At 42.8% G+C, this 12,576-nt stretch overlaps 1 protein-coding gene across 1 annotated transcript; it reads left to right on the forward strand.

Moving 5' to 3' along the window:
- Positions 1–8,687: 8,687 nt before the first annotated feature.
- Positions 8,688–9,761, forward strand: LOC138489677 (gap junction delta-2 protein-like). The gene has a single exon (XM_069617331.1). It carries the CDS (start codon positions 8,688–8,690, stop codon positions 9,759–9,761), a length of 1,074 nt encoding a protein of 357 aa, XP_069473432.1.
- The last annotated feature ends 2,815 nt before the right edge of the window (positions 9,762–12,576 follow it).

The following is a 12,576-nucleotide window of genomic DNA, read 5'->3' on the forward strand; positions in this document are numbered from 1 at the left end:
GCTCACCTCTCTACCCTCAAAGTGGGTGGCTCCTCCTTGGGGATAAGCACCATTACCATTCTAAAAACAGAATCTGTAAGGCATACAGCTGTGAAGTCAGTTTGATGAACTACGCATAGAGCAGGAGGATCATCTTCAGATATGTAAGCCATGCAGTTTCAGTCTTCACTGTAAGAGATATTTTCTTGCGAATTGGGCATCACCTGACAACGGTGGCAGCTACACCAAGTAGAAACGGCTTCCATTCGGCGTGATTCTGGATCTGGTGAATCTTGGTCCCAGGGTATCAGTCATTTCACTCATTTGTTCCTGGCTTTGCCTTGAATGCATTTTTTGGTTCGGGTATTCCAGTTCTTACATGAACCTCTGAATACTACTGCCTATGCGTGTTGACAAATAAAAACAACAAAACAAATGTTAAACAATAGAAAAAAAGGAGAAATACATTTAAATCAAAGTGTAATTGACAAAGTAAATAAAGTATCTTGATTTAGAGAAGGGAGAGCCAGAGTTGTATTTATTACACCACACACCGTGGGTAATAATAAGCAGCGCTCAGATACCTGAGGGTTCGTAGCGCTATATAAATGCCAAATTAATTAATTAATTATTTAATTAATTAATTAATTACAATATATTTATGCACAACAATAAAGTTAGAACTTAACAATAGGCCCGTAGTGCCAAAAATACATCAGTACTGACATACTGGGATGAATAGGGATTACACAAGGCATAATATATTAATGTGATGACCATTGAGGGGAGCACTTTGCAGTAGTCGATAACAAACGTACTTGTTACGGATTAGACAAATGTATAGTTAGGAGGAGTTTACCACAAAGTATGATTTATTTTGGTTGAGAAATAAAAATAACTAACACTTAACGATGTGTAACAATTATACTCTGCGTAGAAAGGATTTGTTGATATTTACAAAACACAGAGGCGACATGATCATCACTGTGGCGACAAGTGAATAAATTGCATAGACAGTACATTGACCTTCGTAAATTAACATCATGACACGGCGTGTTGCATTGCTTATGTGCCAGCTGATGTCACATACAAGGGCGTGTGCTAGTATTTATTGCTCCTAGGGCACTTAACCTTAGGATGATCGTGCAACAGAATACAGTATCATAAGATGGCAGATGTGATCTAGTACAGTATGCCGTTATTAATTTTTCAAAAAGCTAAGCACTCCAAAAAGATGTAATACATCGACATACGATGCATTGCGGATGTCATTGCTATTGGTCGAATGAAACCTTCCTTTAACCATCAGTCCCTTCCCAGCCATATATCTGATGGAGACATTAACCAATGTCTGCAGAACATCCGGGGTCCAGGTCAGCAGAACTGCATCATAGTCATATGAAAGCAGGTAAACGGGTCTGTGTCATAAAACAGCACCCAACCATATCTAAACTTTCTTTTCTTTTTTGACAAAATGTCATACAGTAGTCTGACACACTAGCCTTCCTGGTGCACACTATATTAACACATTAAAAATAAGATATAAATAAATGTTCTATGTTACATTATATGTTGCTACGTAAGACCAAAAGCGACTACCCCTGCTGATGGACAGGTGAACATGTCACTAAGGGCCCATGCCCCACCATCCTGTCCAATATTGTAAATATGAGAAGCATTATTCATTGAGGCAGCCATACTGCTCTTATCCCAGGCAGGTGCATTAGGGAATAGATACAATGGGCCTCATTACGACCCAGGCGGTAAGTTACCGCCTGGGTCGTACCTTTACCACCATGGCGTAAACTACGTTTACGCCATGGTGGTTGGCGGACTTACCGCCCCATTCTGAGGTCGGTGGGGCGGTAAGTCCCCAATCCCCATTTACCCTTCCCCATTCCCATTTTTGCCCCATAGGGCATAATGGGAGTGGGGAAGGCGTTAATTACGCCACCGTAAATTACGGTGGCATAATTAACAACATGGTCCCTTAGCACCATGGATTTTAACACCTGCTAAAAGCAGGTGTTAAATCCGCCATGGCGCTAAGGGACCTCGGAATCAGGCGGTAAGGGTCGGCGCTGTTTACGCTGCCGTAAACCCCTTACCGCCTGGGTCGTAATGAGGCCCAATGTAAATTGAAAATGTCAAGAATAGGTAATAGGGGGACCTGTACACCTCCAATAGACAAGAATCAAATTAAAATCATCATGAAGCTATACGAACAATGCGTTTAAAGAATGTATTTAGACATGAAGAATATTACACTGCACCCATTCATGTAGGAAATACATATATAAAGAAATTCATACATTGTGCACACACATGAATACCATATGATGTATTGCATTAACATAGAAATGCAACACCATGCATTACAAATGAATAGCCTCATGGAAATTCAAATTACTGAAACCATAGAAAGACAGTAGCTAACAAAAAAAAAGGAGGGTGCTATCCAGGTGCAGGCAGATTCTGGCAACATATTTCATGTATAAAACAGAATCAAATAGAAGAAAACACAATTTCAGCCATGTTTCCGAAGAGCTTTGTTATAAATAAAATTGGCAGTAAGTGAGGAATAGATAAGGTAGACAAATGAGCCAATGGGAACGGGACAGCAAGCTTTATGTCCTTGGCAGGTTGGCTAAAGCCCACGTCATTTCAAAACTGCTTCCATCCAGCCTCTGAGTTGCAAAATAGGTCCTGTGTTCACTAAAATCAGAATAACAACTCTTATGCTGGTCAGCATATTATGAGGTCATTGGAAGAGAAAATAATGTAGCATTCCAGGAAGCATGTGCATCTAATAAGAAAGGGTAATGTATTTTATTCATAGAAATGTGACCAATTAGATTGTCAAATTTATGTTAGAATAGGACTGTTGTGTGATGCTTTTCTTGCTATAAATGTTTGAAAGATATGGGAGGAGACTGAGACTTTATTTTTTCTGCTTAACATCATGGTTGTCAGGAGAAACGCTCCCGGCCGCTGGGGAAATAAAGGTCTCTGTTTTTTTGCACAATTGCATATTTCTAAATGGATGGCTGTTTGGGTTATGTCTGAGAACTGACCCCATCTATACAGACTGATGTACAGCCAGTTACAATACTCGCTCTTGGTCTCTGCTATCATAACACGTGATTGAAGACAGGTACCATTTGGTTAGAAACGTCTGTAATGAAGTATATAGTCTAGTTTAGTAGTTGAAGTAGGTCTAGATTTCATAGAGATTGCGTTGGACCTAATAAATGGCAGCAGACCTACGTTATCGTATGTTACACAGTATTTGAAAAGTGCATGTCAGCTATTGTCATGGTCTCTTAGTGGCTGCCCAAGTGAGTACAATTAGGATCTTCCCGGTATGGGTTTCCATCTGGAGCCTGTTCACTGGCTAGTGGGTGGGGACATGACTTGTACAGTTCTGCAACACCCAAGTGTGATTTGTTGGTGTGACTGTTAGTGGTGAGGGATAGGTGCCTCTGGGTGTCTAAGGATGAAGCAGAGGACAATCTGAGGGATGTGCGTTTTCCTAGGTCTCCAGTTCTCTGAGGCGGACTGAGTTCATAACCTTTTCAAATATCCAAGCTTGTGATGCCATTGTGACTTATTAATCAGGCTTCAGTGGTTAGGTAATGTTTCTGCACACATTTTTATTTCAATTTCAGAGCAATCAACATATGTTTAGTTTGGATGCAATAAACTTCATCTCTGTTTACAAAGCCATACATTTTCACCATTCGTTCCCCATTCAAGCTTGGACGATTAATGGCATCTGATTTAGTGAGGCACCAGACTGCTTTCAGCTCAGTATCTCAGAAATTAAACCCCAATGGCGATTCCTTTGCATTCTAGATCATTGAATACCTCAGAGAGGCCAAAAGGCACGACAACTGCACATATCACCTCTCCTGCAGACACTTGTTTGGTGTGTGTTTAGAATGCTGTGGGTCTGTGCTTGCTTTTGACGACTGAATTAAATAAAATATGCCACATGGGATCCGTAGGAGGTGTACAAGCGGATGGTTACAGAGTTCTGTTTACCGTCTCCAAATGATATGGCTGAACGATTCAATTGTGTCATTAAGGACTGTATTTGGGGGGTGGCTAATGTAGACATTGGAAGCGGGCTGTCAGAGAAACGGTGTAGGCCCACATGCTCACTCCACATTCCACTACAGTAGTTTGCGCCATTTGCGATACTATTGTTTCTCCTGCAGCTCAGGAGGCCCGTAGTGGTATGTTTGGGCCAAATCGATATTGAAGAGAGAACTAGGGGAGGCTTTGGAGCAAAAAAAGGGCTTTTGAGCGGCGCAATTATTGTTCCACCACCTACAGATTCAACATCCAAGTGTTCTATTTCACATTGATTCATGTGACTGTGTCTCTTAGTTCGAACAGTTTTCTTTTATGACCCAACTCATCAAAGTTCCAGCGGTTTGACTTTTTCCTGGCTCTTTTACTAGTGGCTGGGGCTTGATTGTTGCAGATATCGTCATCAGGCAAATCGGCTATTGATCCTGTTTTGCCATGCCTTGCTTTGGTTTCAATATGTTCATCCGTTTCATCCTTCGTCTTTGCTTTCGTGTCAGGTATATCTCTGATGATTCAGATGTTACATTCACATCTAGAACGTCTTCACTAGTTCTGATGTTAATGACCCCTGTAAAGCAGGCCCCTCCTGTGCCGTATCTGGGTCTGCTGTTGCTCTGTTTATATCATCAGAAACAGCGATGTATCGATCGTTAGATACAAGGTTACTTTCTAAGCATCTTAGGGCTTGCTCCTGGGCGCTTATAACCTCAAATATTTTTCCGCGAAGCTTTAACAAAAATGTGTTGCAAATTGCATACTAATCATAGTAGTGGGGATTTCTATGGAGTTGGCTATCGACTGGAAGGAAATGGCATTCAATTCAAAGAGTTCAGGGGTCACTGCGAGACTGTGGTAACTCCGGTTTTGATGACGGCTGAAGACTATTCATCCCTTCTTTCACGGCTTCATCGTGTACACTTACCACACTATCTCTCACTGTCCCTGCAATAACTGTGATTTCATACTGTAGAGAATAACGCAGGTTGAGCAGTGAATTGTTATTGTCAATCTTTGAGGTTTTTGTGTTTTTGTGTTGTCCATCTACCTGTTTCGGGTCGGCATTCTTTCCCGTTGTCGATTCATTTTCCCCAGCTGAAAATAGGCGGTGATCTTTCCGAGACCCCTTACATTAGTACCTCTACTTGGGCCGCCTTTGATCCCTCTTTGGGGCCATCCGTCTCACCATCTACCTCGTCGCCATTTGGTATTACAGCAGTGTTTTTAGTGCTGAGGATGTATTTACTCTTTTTCCATTTACTTTCCCAGGAATGTTTAGAAATGATTGTTACTGTTGGAGTAATACAAGGTTTCAGTGGATACAGAGCCTCTCCGCTGAGTTGCAGACTGCCGACTGCTTTACTCTTTTAAAGCACTTGCCAACGTGCGTGCTAATGCGCTGTATTGGACTTTTGATTCAGAAGGTCCAGGCGAAAAAAAGGATTTCTGCACCACCAATTCAGTTGTAGGCCATACCAATGCACTCCGTTCAGGAGAATGTGTCCACACTGCGACTGCTTTACACTTACAAAGCATTTGCCAATGCTGGCGCAATACAATGAAGGGATCAAATGCTGGAATGGGGATTATAGTCCGGATCAATTTACCTCCCGCTTGGTGTGGCACTTAAAAAGTTGTGGCCCAGGCCCACCAGAAAGGATGAAGACCTGCATTGGTCAGTCAGGGTGGAGGAGGAGGTGGTATGGATTCTGAATAGGGTGTCTGAGTGTACTGGTCCGGGCAGCTCCATGAGGCATCAGAAGGTAATAGCCACTGGCTCGAATATCTATGAGAAAAACTGCAGTGTAGGTTTGGGTTGCTCCATTGAGTCTTTGGGTGCCAGGGCTGTCTCCGGAGAAAGTTGTGGAAAACCTAACTAAGTGACTTTGTAGAGTAATTCTTCCTGTTTCATTGTTGCTATTGTTTCTCACCTTTATGTAGAGTAAATGTTGCTGTTTCATTGCTATTGTTTCACACCGGCCCCTTTTCCCTTTCTCAATTTCCCCCAGTCTGGGCTTGTTGCATAAGAGGGAGAATATGTGGCATTCCATGTGACATTACTACCGGCTCCCCATGAGTGTATGATATGACATGAGATCCTGAGGGGGGAGTACGAATTGACAGTTACAGAGACAGATGCTGTTTGTTGGGCCGCACTGCATGTACATGTGTTTCTACTCAAGACTGTGTGCCGGAGATGCACTACAATGGTTTTCTTGATGCCACCTTCTACACCTTAACAATGCAATTCTCCCTCTGGGGACATTTCATTGCATGTCATAGTGGTCTCCAGGTCCCGATGTCAGGTCTCTGACTCTGTAGGACCACATGGCTTCTGTTCCCCCCCCCCCCCTGTTCACCCTGCACTAGGCCTAACTATTTCAAAGACCATTTTCCTGCTCTGGGATTTAGGAGGTCACATACCCCACTCCAGTCCTACAAAGCATCTTTCATTGATGAAATATAATTCTCAGAAAAGGAGGCATGCCACTGTTTTTCTGGACAGTTTAGGATAAAAAGGCATGGCTTGTAGTCCCCGCATACCCAATTTACATTATATGATTTTGGGAAATTCCACTAGTACCTCCCACGAATGGCAGCTTCACACGCTTCTTGAGAAGGTACAGAATGTATTGTGGATAATCAATGATGTCCATAGCAGTGACATGGTCCCATGTCATATGTAACTCATTGGGCCAGGACTAACAGATCTTGGCATATTTCTTCTTCTCTGCTCATGCCTATATTGGACAAAAACAACTCTAAGTCAACTTATGCAGAGCTCTGTTGGCTAAAAGACAGTATTTTCTGGAGGTGGCACACATTGCATGCTGTCATTTTCCATGTCTGTATATCAGTTCAGCCAGTTATTCTATTCTGAGATGAAGGAGATTTCGTCCTAAGTGTTCTGTAGGTAGCTTCACCTCCAAAAGCCGAACAAGGGGTACGCTAAAGCAGCTGCTGCTCTAACACCTTTAAGCCTTTCATGCTAAACGTTTCAGCTAGCCTTGATCATTATTTTACTGCAATGCAAAGTATTATTTTAAATTACCTGTGTCAGAGAATTCAACCTCACACTTCCATTTTAGAGTAGTGGAAAACACAGAGACAGCTTAATGTGTCTTGCAACACAAAAACACAATGTACCTTCCGTGTACCTGAACAAACCACAACAACCTGACCTGATCTCATGACCTCCACCTTTATAGGTCATGATCCTGTGAAAGTGAAACTTAACAAGAACCTTCCTGAACTGAAACTCTTGGGTCTGCTTGGCGGGAAAGTCCCTCCCACCCCATTGAGTCCATTCCAAACTTTACCCAGCGGTCCGTCGTCGATGCAGACGACCATCAAACTAGTCACATGCCACTTCTTCCTTGAAACCCCCATCAAAAGGAGTTGATCAACGTCACCTTACATAGCACCTACTTGTATCCAGTCACAATGTCCACTTTGAACATTCAGTTTATACTGGTTGGTACCACATGTCTGCAATAGTCCTTGGCACAGAAACGTGTAAGGAAGCAGTTTTGAATCTTGGTCTGTAAATTGCAGAAAAACGCAACATGGGCATCAAACAAGGCTTACCAAGAGCAAACAGTCATTTTGAAATGCAGTCATGACAAGTCAGCGGGAAAGATAAACTGTTAGTTCATGAGAGCGCACTCAGCAGGTGGCAGGTGCAAGGGTAAGTGCAGACAGCAAGTGTCCAAAAGTGCAGGCATGGGGACTGTAGGGTTACAGATACAGAGCCAAGTGCAAGGGTTGCCGGGAGGCAGTGCGGGTGTGCAACTGGGCAGGCAGGGACCTGGGCTCGAAAACAGAGGGTAGCCAGGTGACCATTGCAGTATCAGACAGGAAATCAGCAGGGGAGAGGAAGCGAGAAGGCAGAAGCAAAGAGGAAGGTCTTGAGGTGCTTCCGGAACCGGAGATGGTTCTCCTCAAGTTTCAGAGAGGCAGGGAGGCTGTACCAGAGGGAGACCCCAGCCGAAGAAAGAGATCTACCACCAAGTCATTGCTTGGAGAAGCAGCTGACCCTGAGGAATTTGGAGGTGGAGGAGCGAAGAGCTCAAGTAGGAAGGTATTTATGAAGAGAGAGAGTTGGAGGTATTGAGGACCCAGACCCCTGGAGGCCTTGTGGACAATGCAGAGGGTCTTGAACTTAATCGTTGCAGCCAATAAGTAAATGATCTGCGTCCATGAAATTAAAGAGGTATCTTCCATTTCATGCTTTGGGTTATTGTTAAGCTTTAAATAGCTTATGGTTTTAAATATGTTTGCCCACTTTTTAAATAGCACTTTACCCTGGAGTGTATGCTGTTTCGTGTTGATCTCAACATCGTTAAGGGAACTAAGACACATACTCTGAAGTAATTTGTCCAGGATCGCATATGTTTTATCAATTGGGAAGCCAACCTCCTAGCATGAAGATGCCATTTTTTGCTACAGAAAGGAACATGGTGCTTCAAGCCAGTAAAGGGTTCACATTTACCAAAAACAAACTTTCATAGCGTGAGTTATGAGAGGGAGGGAAAATATTGTTCCTACTTCAGTAAAAGTATTTTCTGGAACCCCTGATTAATGTAGCTCTTTTTCTTTTTTTCATAGGCTCATAGATGGGTGACTGGTCGATCCTTGGCCGTCTCCTGACGGAAGTCCAGAACCACTCTACCGTCATTGGGAAGATATGGCTGACCATGCTCCTCATCTTCCGGATCCTTCTGGTCACTTTAGTGGGCGATGCAGTGTATGGAGATGAACAATCCAAGTTCACATGCAACACCCTCCAGCCTGGGTGCAACAACGTCTGCTATGACAGCTTTGCCCCCGTCTCGCACCTCCGCTTCTGGATTTTCCAGATTGTGCTAGTATCCACTCCCTCCATCTTCTATATTGTCTATGTCCTCCACAAAATCGCCAAGGATGAGAGGATGGATCTTGAGCGGGCCTATGTCTTGGAGCTCCTGCAAACCCTGGCAACCAGTGAGCAGCAACAGGAGACGGGCAGCCTTAGTCAGGAGCCAGAGGACCATCTTAACTCCAAGCTGTCATCCCAGAGTGGGGAGAGGCTGAAGCAGAGGCTGATCACTGAGACAACGAAAAATCCAATCCACTTAACTGACAAGGTGCTGATCATTTACATTGTGCACGTGGTCCTCCGCTCTTTCATGGAGATTGGCTTCTTGGTGGGGCAGTATTATCTATTTGGATTTGAGGTTTCCCCCTTGTTCCGCTGTGAGACGTACCCCTGTCCAACAAAAACAGATTGCTTCATCTCCCGTGCAACTGAGAAAACCATCTTCCTCAACTTCATGTTTGGAGTGGGCCTTGGTTGTTTCGTCATGAATCTAGCAGAGTTGCATTACCTCGGCTGGGTCTATGTCTTCCGTATTCTTCTGGCAGCCTGTTCCAGCTGCTGTGATTTCAAACAAAAGGAAAGGAAGAATATGGCGCTCTACCCCCAGCAGAACACCTTGCTGGCTCAACTTAAGGACTCCATCCAGGAAAAGTTGGTACTCAAGAACTCCTGCAGCCCATCTCAGGAGAAGATCGGTTATATGCCTACCCACCCGGCCGCCATCTCCTTCACCAATGACTCTAGTGACCCGCCACCAAAGAAAAGCCCAGATGTCAAATCCAAGCATGGCAATGTGCCAAAACTAGCCAAGAGCAAGAAATCATGGATTTAGCACAACTGACTACGAATGATGGTGCAGAACATGTCCAATCAAGTCCAGTGCAGTGCTCCCAGACCTGTCACAAACCAGGATGATGCCACCATATCTGTCACATGGCAGGACAGTGTTTTCAATTTACCCTCAGCGACTTGTATTATAGGTGGCCCTTTCTGGGTTATTTTTAAACCTGTCTTGAAGGTATTCTAGTGCACATAAGTCTTAAGAATGTCCTGTTTGTCAAGTTAATTTCTTTAGGGCCTCCATCATACAAGCCTATGTCCTACACATATCTTCCAGGGATACGTACTTGCTGGAAAGCTTATCATTACTGGTATTTTTCACCTTTTAAATGAAGCTCATACCTCATTCCAAACAAAGGGCATATTTCCAATGCCAGAGAAAGGATCTATGTGATTATTGCGACGGCCGAAAATGCGACTTTTAAAAAAAAAAAAACCTTTACACCACATATATATGCGGGGGAGACCCCCTGAAACTCCCACCCATATTAATATTATATTCTATACCCCCCCACATGTGGTGTAAGGGGGGGTTAAAAAAAAAGTCAGCATTTTTGGCCGTCGTAATTGTGAGGGCGACATTTTGGTACGATTCCCCAGAGAAACCATGTTCTGTTTTCAGATCGTAATAAAATGTGTGCAGGTTTAATAAGCACACCAATCCACTATTGAATAATCCTCTACGCAGTGGTCAGCCCTAATCTGTTTATGATATGTTCATGTTTTGTGTTCATTAAGTCTTTACATAAACCTGTTTTCCAAAGGAAAATGGCACAAAATATCTCAGCCACCTCCAAGATGGGTACATTCAAGGATCTTTCCAACTCCAGGCCTCGAGGGCAGTATCCTGATGGATTTTCAGGATATCCCTCATTAATATTCATGACGAAATAATTACATACATTTAGATTCATTGTATGCAAATGTATCTCATGAATATTAATGAGGCGTTTCCTGAAAACCTGACCTGTTTCTGGCCCTCGAGGCCTGGAGTTGGACAACTTTGAAGGACCTTTGAATGTCTTGACATAGTTCTGATAGCTTGTTTGGGTGACCCAATTGACGACGTGTATCAAACATGAATTTTAAAATTAATAACCTTTTTTTTAAGTACTACTAACTACAGTGTTCCTTTTGTTTCAATTACCTGTAAACATAGGTGTGCTGCTACACACCTACCTGGTGCTCTTTTTATTGACCTCAGCAGGACAAAATATGTCACACACAAGGAAGGCGATTCCTGTAGCTCTCAGGAGGGATTAGGGGGAGTTAGTGCACAATCTGTAGAAGAAAAGCTACTAAAGGACTATATAAATTGAAATAATTTAGAACACTTCACGGCTGTCTCCCAGGCACAGTAATATACACCATGCATCCCTCTTTGTGTTGCAAAATTAGAACCTTATTTTGTTAGAAATGATTCAATACAAACAATATACTACTTTAGAAAAAACACATTAATTCTCAACATCCTTCAATCCAAGTAATACAATCAAGCAAAATATGGCACAGTGTAAAAACACTGTAAACATGGATATTAGCTAATAATGCAAAACTGTTTCAACGAATAAAAACCCTATGAAGAACAAACAGACATTTCTGGACAAAAACAGACAAATCATATAATTCCAGACATAGACACCCTCCAACAAATAGATGGGCAATAACACAACATTATCTGTAATTTTGAATACTATTTTCAACTTATAGCATCATTTGGGTAAGGATCATGTTATGACTGGGATGCTTAATGTTTTTTTCCCAGTCTTCATCAGGGCTGTCTTGTTTTGTGTGTTGGACTTTTAAATCTTCAAAACTGTGAATAAGGGAATTAGACTTTTCCACTTATCGTCCCAGAGGCATTTCTGAATCAGGGGGTTACGAAGGGTGATTTGGCACAGATTTAAGATCTGTGCACTGCAGTGTCATCAGCAAGGCTTCAATATGTATTATCAAAATAAAGGGGGTAGGTCTGAAGGCAAATTAAACAGATTATTTAAAAGAGAGTTCATGTATTTGCAATAGAATAAAGCCAAGCTCTTTTATTTTATAGCACCTCCTTTCCAGTTCCCTTCTGTGCGATTGAGAGGCTGTCAGATAAGCAGGAAAGAGTTTGGGGATGGAATCAACTCCCAAAGGAATAGACTTCTACTTTAAGGGAAATTATATCACTACATTAATATTGTGTATTATTAAAACACATTCAACATCTTTCGAGGAGGGTCAGTTTTTATTACAGAAATTATTCATACCTTCCATCTCAGTCTGACGGCGATGCACTTGCAGATTTCTTTCATTCTAAAAACCATCTTTGGATGGTTTCCATTTTATCTAATTTTCGTCCTATTTCTTTGCTGCCATTTTTCATGAAGCTCCTGGAAGCTCTGGTCCCTCCTCGTTTCTGGAGTCTTCTGCAGTGCTCGATTCTTTTCAGTCTGGTTTTCGGCCAGGAAGGGGTACGGAGCGTGTCCTAGTCTCAGTCATGGATGACCTTGCCAGGCTGGTCGACAGTGGATGAGTGGAGATCCTGATTTTGCTCGAACTGTCAGCGGCTTTTGATACTGTCGATCACCCCCTCCTCCTCTCTCGGCTGGCGGCGCTCAGAATATCTGTCCCTGTGCTAGCCTGGTTCACCTCATTTCTGACTGGTCGAGGCCAGTCTGTATCACTCCCCCCTTTCCTTTCTTCTTTTTACTCTTTGTTCTGTGAAGTTCCACAGGGTTCCGCCCTGTCCCCAATGTTATTTAACATCTATATCTGTTCCCTATTTGCTCTTATCCGCTCCCATGGCTTTAGGTGCTATTTCT

This window comes from Ambystoma mexicanum, chromosome 9 (genome assembly GCF_040938575.1).
Source record: "Ambystoma mexicanum isolate Mex_15411 chromosome 9, UKY_AmexF1_1, whole genome shotgun sequence".
Classification (NCBI taxonomy): Eukaryota; Metazoa; Chordata; class Amphibia; order Caudata; family Ambystomatidae; genus Ambystoma; species Ambystoma mexicanum.

Excerpts from the sequence above, each read along its gene's own strand:
- LOC138489677 (XM_069617331.1), top strand. The coding sequence starts at position 8,688 with ATGGGTGACTGGTCGATCCTTGGCCGTCTCCTGACGGAAGTCCAGAAC.